General features: G+C 34.1%; 1 protein-coding gene across 11 annotated transcripts in view; it reads right to left on the reverse strand.

The window, feature by feature from the left end:
- Nucleotides 1-18,232, reverse strand: part of C2CD5 (C2 calcium dependent domain containing 5) — a 96,540-nt gene that overhangs the window by 32,902 nt on the left and 45,406 nt on the right. For all 11 annotated transcript variants that reach the window (XM_055571842.1, XM_055571833.1, XM_055571825.1 and 8 more), the window contains 2 exons: nucleotides 8,911-9,025; nucleotides 5,421-5,516 (listed from right to left, as the gene is read on the reverse strand). In XM_055571842.1, coding sequence (XP_055427817.1) covers nucleotides 5,421-5,516; nucleotides 8,911-9,025 — 211 coding nt within the window. The remainder of the gene's footprint in view (nucleotides 1-5,420; nucleotides 5,517-8,910; nucleotides 9,026-18,232) is intronic.

Consider the following 18,232-nt stretch of genomic DNA (forward strand, 5'->3'; position numbering starts at 1 on the left):
TATACAAGTAGAGAGGCATTTTCTATCAATTATGTTTTTTTTATTTTTTTAATTGAAGGATAATTGCTTTACAGAATTTTGTTGTTTTCTGTCAAACCTCAACATGAATCAGCCATTGGTATACATATATCCCTTCCCTAAATTCTTATGTTTGATGACCTGACAAAAACCACTATTATTCCAATGGTTTCTTCTTTAGGATACAACATAAAAATGAATGGTTGATATTTGACAGAAATCAAACCAATATTGCAAACCAATCATCAATCAATTAAAAATTAAATATTTTTAAAAATGGCTAGATAATAAGAGTGATATGCTTTTATTATCTGAAAAGATAATACACATAAAATCAGAAAATAATTCCTAAGGGAAAAAACTTTACCAATCTGAAAAAAATCTACAGTTAGAAACAAATGTATTTAAGAGGGGAAAAAAGTCAAAGCTAGGCACACTCTAAAGTTTCTAATTTCTAATGTCTGTTGTAGCCTTTCAGAGAAACCAAAACACCTGTGTTTCAGAAATGAACATTTATCATACATGAAGCAGAAAAAAATAACCCACAACCTTCCCATTCATCGTAAAATGTCTACTGTAATAGGCTGTTCATGAAATCACTTTAGAATGATTAAATCCTTTTCCAGTCATTAAATCTGAAGAAATCAGGAGAATAGGAAGGGAAGAGGGAAACTCCACAGAGAACAGCAGGATTTCACAGTCATATCCATGAATCTGAAAAGATGTGGGTTCTCAATTCTGTTTCATCTAAAAGTTTACAAGTTACTATATTTCCCAGGAATCAGGCTTTGCATAGATTCTTTGTATACATTATTTCACAGAATTTTCTCAGTAAGCCTCTAAATTATTAAGTTTCTCCCAGATATTATTCTTTTACTGGTGGGATGGCATTCTGGCTTATTAGAAGTAACAGGGGAAACAGATATGAGCAGAGCTGTGAGCCTAAGCAAGTCATTTAACCTCTGAGAGTCTTCTCTGTAAAACTGGAACAACAGTATCTACTCAGAAACGTTCTATTTTTTTTTTTAAAGATTAAGTAAGAAAACTATAGCTACATGAACACCCCCTTCGATATAATGCCAAGCACAGGGAAACAAAACCTAGTTTCACTTGGCCTGAAACCAAGCTGAGATGCTAAGTAATTTGCTCAGTCACAAAAAGTACTAAGTAGCAGACATCAGATTTTAAAGTCAGTTTGTTTGAATCCAAAGGCCATGTGGTACAAGGGGGACACAGAAAGATGATAATTTGGACAACTTTTAACCAAATAACTCCCAGAAATTTGAACACAGGTGGTGTAACATCATAAAGCATAAAGAATAAAAGTGCTAAAATGTATGACATTCATTTCAGTTTAGTCACTCACTCGTGTCTCTTTGTGACCCCATGGACTGCATGACATGAGGCTTCCCGGTCCATCACCAACTGCCAGAGCTTGCTCAAACTCCTGTCCATCAAGTTGGTGATGCCATCCAACCATCTCATCCTCTGTCGTTCCCTTCTCCTCCCGCCTTCAATCTTTCCCAGCATCAGGGTCTTTTCCAATGAGTCAGTTATTGGAGCTTTAGCTTTAGCATCAGTCCTTCCAATGAATATTCAGGTTTGATTTCCTTTAGGATTGACTGGTTTGATCTCCTTACTGTACAAGGAAATATCAAGAGTCTTCTCCAAGATCACAGTTTAAAAGCATCAATTCTTTGGCATTCAGCTTCCTTGAATGGTCTACCTCTCACATCCATACATGACTACCAGAAAAACCATGCCTTTGACTAGATGGACTTTAGTCAGCAAAGTAACATCTCTGCTTCTTAATATGTTGTCTAGGTTGGTCATAGCTTTTCTTCCAAGGAGCAAGCGTTTTTTAATTTCATGGCTGTAATCACCACCTGCAGTGATTTTGGAGCCCAATAAAATAAAGTCTGTCACTATTTCCATTGTTTTCCATCTATTTGACATTAAGTGATGGGACCAGATGCCATGATCTTAGTTTCCTGAATGCTGAGTTTTAAGCCAGTTTTTTCACTCTCCTCTTTCACTTCATCAAGAGGTTCTTTAGTTTCTCTTTACTTTCTGTGATAATGGTGGTGTCATCTGCATATCTGAGGTTATTGATATTTCTCCCGGCAATCTTGATTTCAGCTTGTGCTTAACCCAGGTCTGGCATTTTGCATAATGTACTCTGCATATACATTAATTAAGCAGGGTAACAATATATAGCCTTGATGTACTCCTTTCCCTATTTGGAACCAGTCTGTTGCTGGTTCCATGTCCAGTTCTAACTGTTGCTTAAGAATTTTCCACAATTTACTGTGATCTACACAAAGGCTTTGGCACAGTCAATGAAACAGATTTTTTCTGAAATTCTCTTGCTTTTTATATGATCCAGTAGATGTTGGCAATTTGGTCTCTGGTTCCTCTGCCTTTTCTAAATTCAGCTTGAACATCTGGAAGTTCATGGTTCACGTAACGTTGAAACCTAGCTTGGAGAATTTTGAGCATTACTTTGCTAATGTGTGAGATGAGTGCAATTGTGTGGTAGTTTGAACATTCTTTGGCATTGCCTTTCTTTGGGATTGGAATGAAAACTGACCTTTTCCAGTCCTGTGGCCACTGCTGTGTTTTCCAAATTTGCTGGCATACTGAGTGCAGCACTTTCACAGCATCATCTTTCAGGATTTGAAATAGCTCAACTGGAATTCCATCATCTCCACTAGCTTTGTTCATAGTGATGCTTCCTAAGGCCCACTTGACTTCACATTCCAGGACGTCTGGCTCTACGTGAGTGATCACACCATTGTGGTTATCTGGGTCATTAAGATCTTTTTTGTATAGTTCTTCTGTGTATTCTTGCCACCTCTTAATATCTTCTGCTTCTGTTAGGTCCATATCATTTCTGTCCTTTATTGTGCCCATCTTTGCATGAAATGTTCCCCTGGTGTCTCTAATTTTCTTAAAGAGATCTCTAGTCTTTCCTATTCTATTGTTTTCCTCTATTTCTTTGCACTGATCACGGAGGAAGACTTTCTTATCTCTCCTTGCTATTTTTTGGACCTCTGCATTCAGATGGATATATCTTTCCTTTTCTCCTTTGCCTTTCACTTATCTTCTTTGCTCAGCTATTTGTAAGGCTTCCTCAGACAACCATGTTGCCTTTTTGCATTTTGTGACTGGCAATGGATGTAAAGTCCGATGCTGTAAAGTACAATATTGCATAGAAAACATTCCTAACCTGGAATGTTATGTCCATGAATCAAGGTTAATTGGAAGTGTTCAAACGGGAGATGGCAAGAGTGAACATCAACATTTCAGGAATCAGTAAACTAAAATGGACTGGAATGGGTGAATTTAATTCAGATGACCATTAAATCTACTATTATATCTACATTATATCTATTATATCTACTAGTGGGCAAGAATCCCCTTAGAAGAAATAGAGTAGCCCTCATAGTCAACAAAAGAGTCCGAAATGCAGTACTTGGGTACAATATCAAAAATGATAGAATGATCTCTGTTTATTTCCAAGACAAACCATTCAATAGCACAGTTATCCCAATCTATGCCCCAACCACTTATGCTAAAGAAGCTGAATGGTTCTGTGACGACCTACAAGACCTTCTAGAACTAACACCAAAAAAGATGTCCATTTCATCATAGGAGACGGGAATGCAAAAGTAGGAAGTCATGAAATACCTGTAGTAACAGGCAAGTTTGGCCTTAAGAGTATAAAATGAAGCAGGGCAAAGGCTAAAAGAATTTTGCCAAGAGAATGCATTGGTCATGGCAAACACTCTCTTCCAACAACACAAAAGACTACTCTACTACTGAACATCACCAGATGGTCAACACCAGAATCAGATTTTTGCAGCTGAAGGTGGAAAAGCTCTATACAGTCAGCAAAAACAAGAGCAGGAGCTGACTGTGGTTCCAATCATGAACTTCTTATTGCAAAATTCAGACTTAAATTGAAGAAAGTAGGGAAAACCACTAGACCATTTACGTATGATTAAATCAAATCCCTTAAGATTATGCCGTGGAAGTGACAAATAGAGTTAAGGAATTAGATCTGATAGAGTGCCTGAAGAACTATGGATGGAGGTTCATAATACTGTACAGGAGGAGGTGATCAAAATCATCCCAAATAAGAAGAAATGCAAAAAAAAGTATGAAAACATTTGAAATATGAAATGTACAAAATGGATAATCTCTAAATACTGACATCCTAGGGAATTTTTTTCTTCCTTCTACTCTCCTACATTTTTTCAAATTTTCTTTAGTAAGCGCTAATAATTTCATGTGTCCATCCAAGCCATAATACGGAAACAACCAAACTGCATGAGAAAGGCTGTTCATTAAATTAGGCTTCTACCTACTACAGAATGGAAGCTACTGACATAAGCAAGAACTATATGGCAGCACGGGGACAACTCACTGGCAAAGTCAGTTTTCTCAACAGAATATTCCAATTGTTCAGTACACTTCAAAACGTCCAACCTTCACTTGCCTATTATTTACCATGACTTTTAATGCTCTGAAACATACTATGGTCAAAATCCATTTTTAATACTGACAAAAGAAACTAACCAAGGTCTTTGTAACATATTTTTCTTGGCTACATAGAGACTTTCAAATTTACAGTAAATTTGATAACGTATAGATTTTTTTTTTGGCTTTCTTCCTTAATATATACTATACATTAATACTGGGGAAAAATATGCATAGTGTTAGGTAAGAAGTATTTAAGATTTATATTATTCAGGCAAGCTCTGGTATCAAACTTACAGCTTTTTGTATATATAGTTGATAACCTCATCTTTTTATTTATCGACACTAACAGATTAAAGGAACCAATAATCAAATAAACCAAAAAGCAGTCTCATTTTACCTAATGCTTTCATTTTTACTTTCTCTTTCACATATCTTAAAGTCATATTTCACAAGATTTTTATACATAATTGAAGCTTTTATATATAATTTTCATACAGCATAGTGTCTGTTTTATAAATTAGGAATTTTCTTTATGGAAATTGTTTCATGACCTTTTCCTATTTTGGAGGTAAAACAAAAGGAAAAGAAAGGAAGAGAAAACTCAAAAGAAATTATTTCTACATTGTAGCAAACACAAAAACAAATACCTGAAATTCTTCAATTGGTAATCATATGTGCCATTTACTGAGCTATTAGAAATAACAATGTGCGTCATGCAGTGCAGAACCCAATACTTGTTAGTTGCTACGGTGTTGCTATGGATTAGGTAAAAATCAGTCAAGTGCCTGGTCCTGATTTCTGCACCTCACCCGTGTAACCCACCCTCATAGAGAAGGATTATCCCAGCTCTGAGAAGAAGAAAGTCAAACTTTCCCTTCTCTACCCTTAAGGAAAATAAGCCATGCTGTCGTGACAACCTCTGTTCCAAACAGCCCTCCACGGTGCCATCCTGCAAAAATCTAGGGTTCAGTACAGCTGCCGTGCCGGATGCAGATAAAATACAGACCTCTTCACTACAAGAGAAAAAAAAAAAAACATAACCAAGTTAATATTTTCAGGCAGTCTAACTTTGGAAAATGTTAAATATCAAAGTCATTACCAAGGTGACAATTTAAATTTAAGATAGACTTTACTAAATATTATTATCACAGGATTACCTCCTAAATCCAGGATAGAAAATAGAAGTAATATTGTTAAAATGAAGAGGAAGAGTATTCTTTGCCACTTAAAAATTGTAAAAGATTAGTATTAGTGACAATTCCTTTAAAATATGGCAAAGCTTATAAAGACTGGAATGTTTCAAAATAATAGTAGTAACACACTATATTGCTGAATCCAGCAATAGCCCATTAAACTGTAATAAAATACTCTTTAAATGAATATTGAATTTTATTAAAATTATTCTAAAAGCACAACTATGTAAATATCTATATTGCTTTAGCTTAATTTAAACTTAATAATAAAAAGACAACTGACACAAACATCCAAAGTATACTAGACAGAGCTTAAGCTACATCATATTATATATATGATAAAAACCGATTTTCCAAAGAATTATCTGAAACTCTTCATTGCATATTACCCAACTTGAAAGCCAAAAAACAATCAACATATTTATTGAATTATGAATGAGATCACCGAAAGCTAATGGGAAAAGTAGCAACCTAGGGACAATACACTTGAAACAAAGTAAATGAATAAGAAGCAAGGCCATAAAAGAAATGATCTGCAAGAGGCCAGGCTTCTAACGGTTAAATGCACACCGAGAATATGAAAAAAACACAAAGCCACAGAAGGCGCTGAATCAAAGAGCTACTAGAGCAGGTGTGCATTTCAAGGTGTGCACTGTAGGGAACTAAATCCAGTAATAGTAAGTAGGACGGGTTAGAACAGAAAAAAAACTAGTAAAGACAGGATTTAAATACAAAAATTTTCTGAGGTCTCCAGGGAAAACAGAAGCTTACATCAGGTGAATGCAAACTTCTAAGTAAATGAATTGGACTCATTTCTGTAGACTTCTGCATCTGTGACTTATCTCCAGCAACTGAATCCACACCTCTGGCCTTCTCCACATGCTATTCTTTTCACCCTGAAAACCCTCCCTATGCCTTTTCTCTTCATTGATATAACTCATCTCTCAAGATACAGTTCAAGCTTCAGTTACTTCATTAAAACTTTCTTCCAATCCTCCTATCGCCCTCTAGGATCCTAAGATATCCTGGGATATCTCTACCATAACATGTATTATGCTTGTCATAATTCTCCAGGAGAATGTGAATCTGATGGTAAGAACTATGTCTTCTAAAACTATACCCCTAAGAGCTGAAAGTATATGAAAATAAATCCACAAATAGAGCAAGACTATTTACTGGGAAGAAAGGCAGGATAAGCCTAACAAGGTTAGTAGGTTAACAAAAGTAGAACAGCTACAATGAGAATAGAGCAGTTCAAGAGGATAATATATACAAAGGAGTACTACTCAGCAATGAAAAGGAACGGGTTCTTGCTAACTGTTACAGGGATGACACTCAATTTAATCTCAACTTAAACATGCTGAGTGAAAAAAGGAGTGCATAATGTTAAGATTCTATTTACGTAAAATTTTGTAAAAGTGAAAACTTATTCTAGTGATAGAAAGCAGATCAGCAGTATATCCTATGACAGGGGTGGGATGAGAAGGGACTGAAGGGAGAGAGTACAAAGGAACATAGAGAAGCTTTGGGGGTGATATATGTGTTGACTGTCTCAATGACACTAATGGTTTTATGGTTTCATGACTGATGCTAATGGTTTCATGATAATAATGGTTTCATGACTTTTATGGTTTCACATACAAGTTATGTGAGAACTTTTCAAAGTAATGTACTTTAAACATGTGAGATTATATGCCTATTATATATCACTAAAGTTGTTTTTTAAAAAGAGTATAATATATGGTCTGCAAAGAAAAAAAAAAGGATCCTTAGAGAATTAAACAGCATGGCTCTGTAACATCCTCATTTATTACAGGCTAATCATTTTTTCTCCAACAAAAATGATCAGCACCACCACAAGAAAGTTATCCATGTAATAGCTGGCAGTTAAGTATTACCCAACAGAAGGTGGAAAAATAAGACAGCCTAAGGTCAAACAGTGTCTGCTGCTGCTGCTAAGTCACTTCAGTCGTGTCCGACTCTGTGCAACCCCATAGACAGCAGCCCACCAGGCTCCCCCGTCCCTGGGATTCTCCAGGCAAGAACACTGGAGTGGGTTGCCCTTTCCTTCTCCAATGCATGAAAGTGAAAAGTGAAAGTGAAGTCCCTCGGTCGTGTCCGACCCTCAGCGACTCCATGGACTTCAGCCTTCCAGGCTCCCCCATCCATGGGATTTTCCAGGCAAGAGTACTGGAGTGGGATGCCATTGCCTTCTCCGCAAACAGTGTCTAGATGACATCTATTACCAACTTCTGAAGGAGTGGAAAGTAGGGTTCAAGGATGGCAGACAGCAAGTAAAGTCAGAACCTAAGTAAGGAACTGGGAAAACTCTTGATTAAGAGAAGGGTCAAAATAAACCAGAAATAAATAAGCAAATGGGATAAGTAGGAAAATACCAGGTTGTGATCCAAAAGTGAAATTGTATGGTTTCAAATTTTTAAAGAGGAACAGTTTCATGCAATAATGAAATCAAAATAAGGTTGAAAGTCAACTAAGGATAGAGGACTTGAGAATGAGAAAGCACAATGACAGACTGTTAGAAGGGAGATAATTGTGTTTAACTGGAGGAGATGGGCAGGAAAAAGAAGAACAGAAAAAAGTTTTGGAGGTAGAAAATCCTGAACAGTGGATTGGCACGGACTTAAATGGGGAAGAAGTTGTCCAAATGAAAGACAGGAGAAAAAGAAATTGAGAACTGAGAGTATGGAGGTCCCTTCCTAACTGGGTAGCGTTAGGGAGATTTGTTGGTAGGAAAAAGTTAAGTTATAGTTAATTAATGAAGGCAGAAAGAGTTTACAAATGAACTTGAAAGACACACGGCGGTTTGTTTACAATAGATTAAGAGTTTCAAAATCCCAGAGGAAGGAGCTGGTGGAGTCACAAACTGGAGTAAAGTAGGCTTGGAGTTAATACTTGCTGTGTGCCAGTATTATATTCTCATTTAATGCCTCAATAACCTTAACTGACAGGTAGTTATTGTCTCCAATGTATAAACTGAGGCTTGGAGGAGTAAAACAATTTTCCTGAAGTTTCACATTAATTAAGCAGTAAAGATAGCATATGAACCTCCTCTTGATGTATTCTAAAAAAGCCCACACTAACTGGATCAATCCACTTTTCTTCTTTTCTCCGTGTCTGCATAAAGCTTTTCCCCTTTCAGATGACAATCTGTAAGCTACAGCATCTAGAAAATCAAGTTGTTATTATCATTTACCAGATGCTAGTTGATTCACTGTAGCCCACTACAGCATGACAGCCTAATGCTTTGGCATGGGATTTTATTTCTTGTCTGATTTCTGCCCACCATGCATCTCGAGTTTCTGGTTCATCTGAAAAATAAATTTTAAATCAGTTCACTACTCAATAGCATATTGTCTATTTGAACAAGAAATATTTAAAGTACGCATACTCTGGAAGGCAAAGAACTACTATTCTACAACAGGTTTCAAACTTCACATCTTTAAAATGCTACTTCTCAAAAAGCTTATTAACATTTTCATTTAATGCTACGTCTCAAGAAGTTTAACATTTTAAACTCAGGTGCTAGAAAATAAATCATCTAGTTCTATTTGCTTTTTTGCTTTAGGGCTATCTATAGGGATCTGTTTTATGAAATACAATTTGAAAGGTAGACCCAGAGTTTTCAGACTCTAATCTTAAACTAAAATGACTTCCTATGTCTCACCTCACTGAGTGAGCACCTTGAGTCATATCCATAAATTTATTTTAAATGCCGATTTCATTTCCTGTACTTAATTTTTAATAATGCAATACATTCTGGGTTCTCTGCAAGGCATAGATTTATCAACATTAAAAAGCAGAAAGCCATCTATAGCCATCCTTCTAAAGAGATGTGGGTCCTGAAGCAAAGTGACAAGAAATAAAGGGACTGGCCAATTCAAAAGAAAGAAAGCAAATACATTGAAAACATTAGTACAAAGAATCTAGTTAATGTACATAAGGACAAATTTCAGAAAGAACACTGCAACTCCATATATAGCTCTGTCATTAAGAAAATGCTTTCAAATCACAGAATCACATTTTATTACCATAGAGTAGCCCAACATTGCTTGCAATGGAGCATTATAGATGGAACATCTGTCACATACACTTTCTAATTACTTGCATTTAGCTGCAAACTACTGATGAACAGCAGCTGCATATATAGTTAGCTTTTCCTGCCCAAAGATGTTAAAAACAGAAATGGTCTATAATCAGCATATCCTAAATTGTTTCTTTTTTTGTGGCCAATTCCGTTTGGGAACAATTTGGAAAACAAAAAACCTGATCAACTCTAAATAAGATGCTAAGCTTTTACTGTAAATCTTTCACATTAAAAAGGCACTATTACAACTAAAAATCCAACAATCCAAAAGCCTTCTGAGTTTCTGTACATATGCAGTTTTCAAATACGTTTTCCAAAATAAGTAGAATAAGTAGAATCATACTCACTAGTGAAATACTGAAGACAGCAAAGTAAAGAAAGGTTAAAAGGCTTGTTATAGCTCACATTCCTATGGTGGAATTTTGTTTCCCCCACAGGGAGATCAGCAAAAAGAAGTGAGGAGATAAAAACCAGAACTACAAATGATGCCAGCCAGTTCTTGCGTTAAAGTCTTAGATCCAAGACCGTGCTACCCTAAAACTTTCTTTCAGAAGAGAAGAAAGAAACACAAAACTCCAGGAAACTGAGGAAAAGATCAAAGTACGAGATAAAGAAGGAAAAGAAATAGAAAATACTACAATATGGTGTTAGCAATCAATATTACGAATTCAGAAATGGGTGAGACAATTAGGTGGCCCTATTTTGCACATATGCTACTACGTTAAAGAATTTCTTCATATTCCTAGCTGAAATGTAGACATTAAGAGCACAAAAACACTTTCATATCCATTCTCTCTTTTTAGGACATACAAGTTTCCAGATTAATTTGGACATCTATTAACATCATCTTTTCCTAATAGGGAAATTTTATATCATAAGATAAACTATCATTCAACTAGTTGCTCCATCTATCAAGTTACTTATGATTTTCGAAAAAGATAGCAAAAATAAGAGAACTATATCTCAGCTTAGAAAAAAATTATTTTCCTGAAAAACTATGTAAAATGAAAAGTCGACTTTCTAAAACGTAATAGTAAAACCTGCAATTTACTTTTCAAATCATTCTGGAAGTTTACAATAATATTTACTAAATCAAATAATCATATACTACGTTTTTATAAATTAGATTTTCTCACATTAGGTTTGCCTACATCTTGCTACATGGTAATACATGGCAGTTTTCTGCTTTAAAAATTTTACAGGATGTAATCAACAGTATTATATTTTTTTAAATTAATGAAAAATTTGGAAGAAGCTACTTATTTTAAGTTTGAGATCTATCTATTTAGAAAGGCCAGCATGCCTAAATGGAAAAAGTATGTAATCATAATTACTATGAGATACATGTAACCACATAGAATACAAAGTTTATCTACATCAAACTTACCTTGGTATAACACATAAAATAATCAGATAATTAAACCAAACACTATGAAAGAATAAGTGGCTGATTTAAAAAAAACAAACAAAAAACCAACAAAAAGCTGAAAGCAGCGCAAGTAGAGCATTCATACTCTCTGACAAGTTCACAAGCAGCCTTTATTTTGACACATGAGCCACACAACTGCACATGGGGATGCCACTGCTGTAGTTAATAAAGTATTTACAAGTTTAATAAAAGCTAAAGAGTTACATAACAGGAGGGCTAAGGAAGCAAATGGTGTTATGTCCACGCTCCAAAGGATTTCTTAAATTTGGTTTTTGGCTAAAGCAAAAGCTCAAAGAACGAAGGGTTTTGCAAAGCAGATTCAGCAGACAGGTGCCAGAAACAGTGGAAACTTTGGCGCATGCTTGGATCAGGTGACAGTACAGACTGAGAACTATGGCAGCTCACTGAAATGGCTACAGAAAGTAATGGCCCTAGATTCTAGGTGAAAGCAGGGCAAGCATACAGTAGGGAGCACTTCATCACAGACTAGTAATTGGATTAAAATAATTACCTACAACTGTGAGCAAGAAGTCAAAGGATGAATTTTTTGGCTATTAAATTTAGGGGTTAATTAAGATATAATTAAGAAAAATCAATTTATTTAATATTACAGAAAAATTAAACTTCTCTTCAAAGCCTATCTTATACTTAATGCCAGAGATGAGCCACAGAATATTCAAGTAGCAATCATGATTCAGTCTAACTTACTAGTACTGAAAATTCAGAAACAAAAATCAGAGTATGTAATCCCTACTAATGGAAATCTTAAAAACTGCTAATTATACTTCTTATAGGAAATACATTAGTGAATCTGAACTGTTTTATTCACCCTACAAAAGTAAAAACTGAGGATTTACCATACTTATGTAAAAGGCAAAAAAAAGAACCTGGCTTAAAAATTTACTGGCAACTATACACACCTTATATGAAACTGGATACAATTTGGTCACTTGAAGGATATACAGCTGACATGTGAGAGTTGCAAATTAACGTTTCAGAGATGTGAAGAAAAAATATCTTCACTTAAAATACCATGCTCCTTCCAAGAATCTATAGAATTATTGATAATCATAAAATGATTATCATTTTAGGAGATATGAAAAGTTACTTATTATATACATTATATTTCATACTATTTTGTATTTTTCTTCTAAGGGTCAGAACTATACATAGATAATTATCACAGATCTTTTACTATATTCTCTTAATTGCAAGCATGAATTGAGTTCTAGATCAATGCCTCACTGATGCCTCTTCCAAGGGTAATGTCCTCACACTTACGTTGACACCACAGTTAATTCGTTTTTCTATTACTTGTCTAGAGCATGGCCATAGCTTGATATCTTGCCATCTTTTTAGTATTTTATCTTGTTTCTAAAGTACAGGTGACACTGGTAAAGATTCCTAAAATGACAGTAATAGTTTACCCCTCAAAAAGTAAAGAAGTGAACAACTCAACATAATATGCCTTTATAAAAGTCAATTCCTTCCAGATTTTAGGCAATTACACATTTGCAACTAAGAAATGCTGACTACATGAAGAGTTAAATGTAGTTCTATTTTTATATAGGTCTAGAAGAGAATAATTCTGTCCCTGGAAACCTTTTAATCAAGTTGAAAGAAAATAAAAAAGGAAATGGGCAGTTATTCAATCTAATTTTTAAATAAACAAGATAAAGTGTTAGATAGGATTTTCAGACAAAGGACAATGTATCTTGTTAATGGACAGCACAAAAAGCTACCTTCTCAAATGTCTGAAAGTAAGAGTCCAACGCAAAACAACCTTTTGAAGAAGATAAATTTCCACTAATAGAACAGAAATTAGAGAGTCCAGGTTCAAGAAAGTATAGAACCTCAAACTGGTTGGGGATTCAGTACAGACTAAAAAGAAGAATCTCATTACAGAAGAAGTAATGCGCAAACTGAGAGTGAACTTCAAGATGTGGTAATTTGGAATATTAGGATGGTGGCTCAGATACAATCCATGTTGGACCAAACTGCAGTCATTACTATTTGTTTAAAAAAAAAAAAAGTCAAATATGTAATTTACTCCTTGACTGTGACATTTCATTCTTTATATATATAATGTAACTGGTGACCAGTTACATTATTTTATACAGAGAATGATACATTACATTTACATGTTACATTATAATAATGTAATGGAATATCCAGTTACATTTTACATATTTCATATATATGAAGAGTGAAATTTCACACTTAAGGAGATTACCTATCTGACTTTTTTTTTACAGATAGTAGAAAAGTAATGAATATCCAGTTACATTATATGTAGAAAGAAAATTAAATATTACATTTATGTCACATTATAAAGGAAAGCTCTCAAGTCATGCATGCTATATTTATGCCTTCTTGAACTCTATGTATCTACTTTCTGAAGACCTTATTAAAATACTGAAAACCAAATGCTGCTTAACTACTTTAGGCTTACTTTGCACATTTGCTCATGAATGTCCCTCAGATGTAGAAAAATAATGATTGCTGAGATCATCAGTAGAATTCAAATTCCAAGAAAGTCTATCTCCATTTAACTCTCTCTCTCTCTCTCTCACACACATACAGCAAAGTAGTGTAAGAAACAGACTAGGCTAGTATGTAAACAGGAGGTCTGCCTGGGTGAACCCTGGTTATTTCCAATCCCCAGAATTGTGCTTAAGACATGGTAGGCACTTAACAAACATCTATTGGAGAAAAATTTGAATGATCAGAGTGATAAGTATATTCTATATAAATATTTCCTTATATAAGTATTTCCTCAGCTGACTCATATTTTGTTAAGTATTTTTAAAGTAGTAACTACACTTTTAGATGTTAACTATTAGTTTTGCCTCCAAAATAAAGTCAAATTTCTAACTATATTTCTGAAAACAAAAAAGAGAAAAAGAGTAACATTTTCTAAATTTAAACCACTAAATCTATCATTAGCTGAAGTTCATTCATTGTAAGATTGAGAAAATTTCCAGTCTAATAAGTCTTAAAACCTACCATCTGTCTAAAACAGTAAAAAAAGAAAAAAATATTTTTAGAATATTCTCAAAAACAAAAGAAAGGCTATTCAAACACCTTGCTTTACTAACTCAGGGCTTAAAAACACTTAAAAATATTGTCTAAGTTCATAAGCTACTTCAAACTAGTATTTTTCAAATGACATTATATAAGTACTTTAAATTTCCTCTTGTCACTTCTAAAAAAGTTATCTAAATTGACATGCATCCTACACAGTAAAGAATAACAAATTTTCCTCAACTCACTGAGACTGCTATAAGTAAGAAACTATGTGCGACCTATTCAGAAATACTTCTAGTGAGAAGAAAAAAAGATTACAGCCATTTGAGAAGCAATGAGCTAGGGCTATCAGGATTTATTCTTAAAATATTATTGTCAACTGAACTTTCAAACAGACTTGAGTTTCTGTAAGATAGGAATCATTTGCCCCCTGGGATGTTAAGACTTGCAGACATGTGTTCTCTCTCTCTCCGCTGACAATTGCACAGAGCCTGTTTCACTCACCACATTCTCCTTTAATTACTAAGTCCTGCAGGCTTCACATTCTAAACAGTTTGTAAATTTGTGGTTAAGAGTGTAAGCCCTGAAGCCAAAATTGTAAGGTTCAATCTGGGGCTCAGTCACTTCCTATTTGACCTCGGACAAATGGCTGTTTCATACTGCTCACGTCCAAAATGAGAAGAACGCCTATGTGAGCGCTGTGCTTGAGGATTAAATGACCTACTACCATAAAATCTTAGAAGAGTACATAGTAAGCGCACCACAAAACTTTAGCTCTCCTGTCACCATCAGATCCCAGGTCACTATCTGGCTAGGATTCCTGCACTGCACTAACTGGGCTCTCTCTAGTCTTGCTGCTTTTAAATTCATTCTGAACCAGCAGGCAGCGATTTAATGCAAATCTGACTACTCTGTCTTCTGACGAATCTCCTCCCTGGCATGTTACACACAAGATCTGCAAATGTTACATTCTCCTTCCTAGTAGCAAGGTTCCTTTTATCTTTCTCAGTGTATTAACAAGCCAAAGAAAAAGAAACAAGGTAATAAAAGGTAAGAGTTTTGAATAAATTTTCAAATACTGAGCTCCTTTCTTCCTGCTGTATAAAAATACCTTCTATCACTGTAGTTAACACTGTAGTTAACACAAACTAACAGGACAAAGCAGAAGAAAAGGGGGTGGGGAAAGAAGGTAAACTAAGACATTTTGTATTAATAGCAAACAAAAAGTATGAATTAGCTATGTAATAAACTTCATTGAATGAGTAATAGCTAGGATATTGTTTTGCAAATACTTGAAGTTTCAGAACTAGACTCAAAGAATATATTAACATCGTTCCAAATACACTGTCTGAAATATAAATCTAAGTGAATCTTCATGTACTATCCAAAACTGAGCTCAAGACTACTACCTCTATAAGGTACCCTGCCACACAGAGTTAATCCTAACTTTCTCTTTAACTCTGAATCTACTATCACACCATACTATACAGTAAGCCGTTTACATATTCTTCTATCCTCCCAGAATATAAAAATAGGGGGACAGGCACCTTGGCACATCTCTTATCTAACAAATTGCATAGTAGAAAAAAAATTCTAATAACTGCCCACATGGTCTACTGTTTTGCATGAAACACTATTGTATGATATAAAATGTTTTCCTATACCATTCCACATTTTAATGTTTCTGAAATAAAAATGTCAAATAATTAGTATGTTTGACTACCACGTGTTCCTCTTTTTTCTTAGACGGCTTTTATGAAGTCAATGATATATCATATTATAGCTGGTATCAGAGACCAGTAAATATAATATTGATAAATAATTTCTAGCATTAATAGAAACTGTATCAACAACTACTTTTCTATAATTTTTGATTTTCTGTGGTAATACAGGACAGGAGTGGCTAAATATTCCCTAATTACAGAGAAAAATATATAAATGATTTGAATACATTTACCAAATATATAATCTTTTTTGCAGAATTATCAAGTTATTTTTCTGAAACTAGTATCAGAAAATCCCTGGTTTCTAAGTATGTACCAATTCTTATCAGAAAGACTCTAAATACCCCCAATCAAAAACATAAAACTATGAGCAAATTAAACTGAAAGCATCATTTTTTATGTTCTTTTAATACGCTGTAACATATCCATCTTATCTTTCTTACACTTACTACTGGATTTTATTTTAAATGATGGCAAGATATACTGCTTCCTCAACCATGTTCCTCCTCACCAAATTCTGTTTACAGGGAACAAAGTCTTTACTGTGTCTTTAAGATTTAACTTTTGCCTTTTCCACATTCCAAACCAGTTCTATCATCTATTATATCTCTCATCTTAAACATCATTGCCCTCACAAACTTTCAGCTCCTTAAATTATTAATGATGATGCCTCAATGTCCTATTCTTATGTAACTAGCCTTTTCTCTGCCTACGACCATAATCTGCCCATGTTTTTCTAAAATATATTCTTATTTTATTAAATGAATCCAGCAGGATATTTTTAATTTCTCATTAAAAAAAAACAATATAAAGCATGACATTACAAGAGATTACTTTAACTCTAACCAATGGGATACATGCTGGCAAAAACTTAGATAGGAAATAGAGGTAATTTCCTTAAAGATTTACCAACTGATGTCGGTCCAAATCTGCAAAGGTTGGACCAGATCAGATTGTTTACTAGACTGACTTTAGGTTAAATCCACATGATGAACATGAGTTACTTCATAGTCAAACATGCACTACTTACATTAGAACTTACTCCTGGACTCCTAAAAACAAAAAGTTTATAATACTGAAAAGATTATGGAATATTATCTCAAATGTTGAGCCTCTTGGTGCTTCCGCTTTTGTTTTTCTGTAAATAGATGTACTTTCTGACACAACTAAAAAAGTTCTTTAGGAAAATGCCAGTTTCTGAGACTGAATCAAAATAGCTCTATTATTTAATTCTAAAATAGAGTTAATATAAATATCTACATTTTTATGTTAAGAGAACACGCTTTTAATCAAAAAGAAAAATTAATTGGTTTTAACTCTAAACCACATCATCAGCTGTAAAGCTATCTTAGTTTCTTTAAAAGCTACAAACTATATTCATATGTAAAATTACTTAAAAAGAAAAAATATATTCTATTTGGAAAGGGAGAGAGGAAAGCTTATGAAAGCTGTTAATCCCCCCAAAATCTGCTCCTACTTACCAAAGTTTAGAACACTTCTAGAATTATAAATAAAAATACAGCAAAACCACAATATTGTAATTAGCCTCCAATTAAAGTAAATTTTAAAAAATTAAAAATAATAAAAATACAAACAGTTATACTTTTATAATATTTATAGAACACTAAATATATTCAAATCTAAATTGAAGTTTACATATACTTCAAGATGATCAAACTAGCCATTTAATACTTATATATTTAACAGTTACTATTCCCTTAATGATAAAGCTAATCTAGTATCATTCACCTGATATGAAAAAAACTGTACAAAAATGTAATAAATTTAAAATTATCACTCTGAAAGTTCATCACCTAACAGAAGTCATTCATAATTCATGGTATTTCTATGGTTTTGATTAATTCATTTTAGTAAAAACATTTTTATGTTTGTATTTCCATGGAGATTACAAAAGTTATCACATATGTATTCCAAAATGTATCTGTATTAACTGAATTGACATTAAGCCTATTTAATTGAGAACAATTCTAAAAACTTCACTGAGCTGCCATAATTTTTGTCAGCATATGTAGTACTGAATGACCATTAAAATACCTGAATTGAAACTATTCCAGTCTAGCAGTTTGTAAGATCTTGTGTTACCCATAATTCCGACAAAGGCTGAGTTCAAAACAGCAAATTAGTAGATCAGTTTTAGGTGCAGAATAGTAGGAAAAAAACAAAAAATACTACAAATAAGAACACAATTGACAACACCACTTGACAGGAACTAGAAAGACACAGACAGCAG

The sequence above is a fragment of the Bubalus kerabau genome, chromosome 1, assembly GCF_029407905.1.
Source record: "Bubalus kerabau isolate K-KA32 ecotype Philippines breed swamp buffalo chromosome 1, PCC_UOA_SB_1v2, whole genome shotgun sequence".
In the NCBI taxonomy this organism is placed as follows: domain Eukaryota; kingdom Metazoa; phylum Chordata; class Mammalia; order Artiodactyla; family Bovidae; genus Bubalus; species Bubalus kerabau.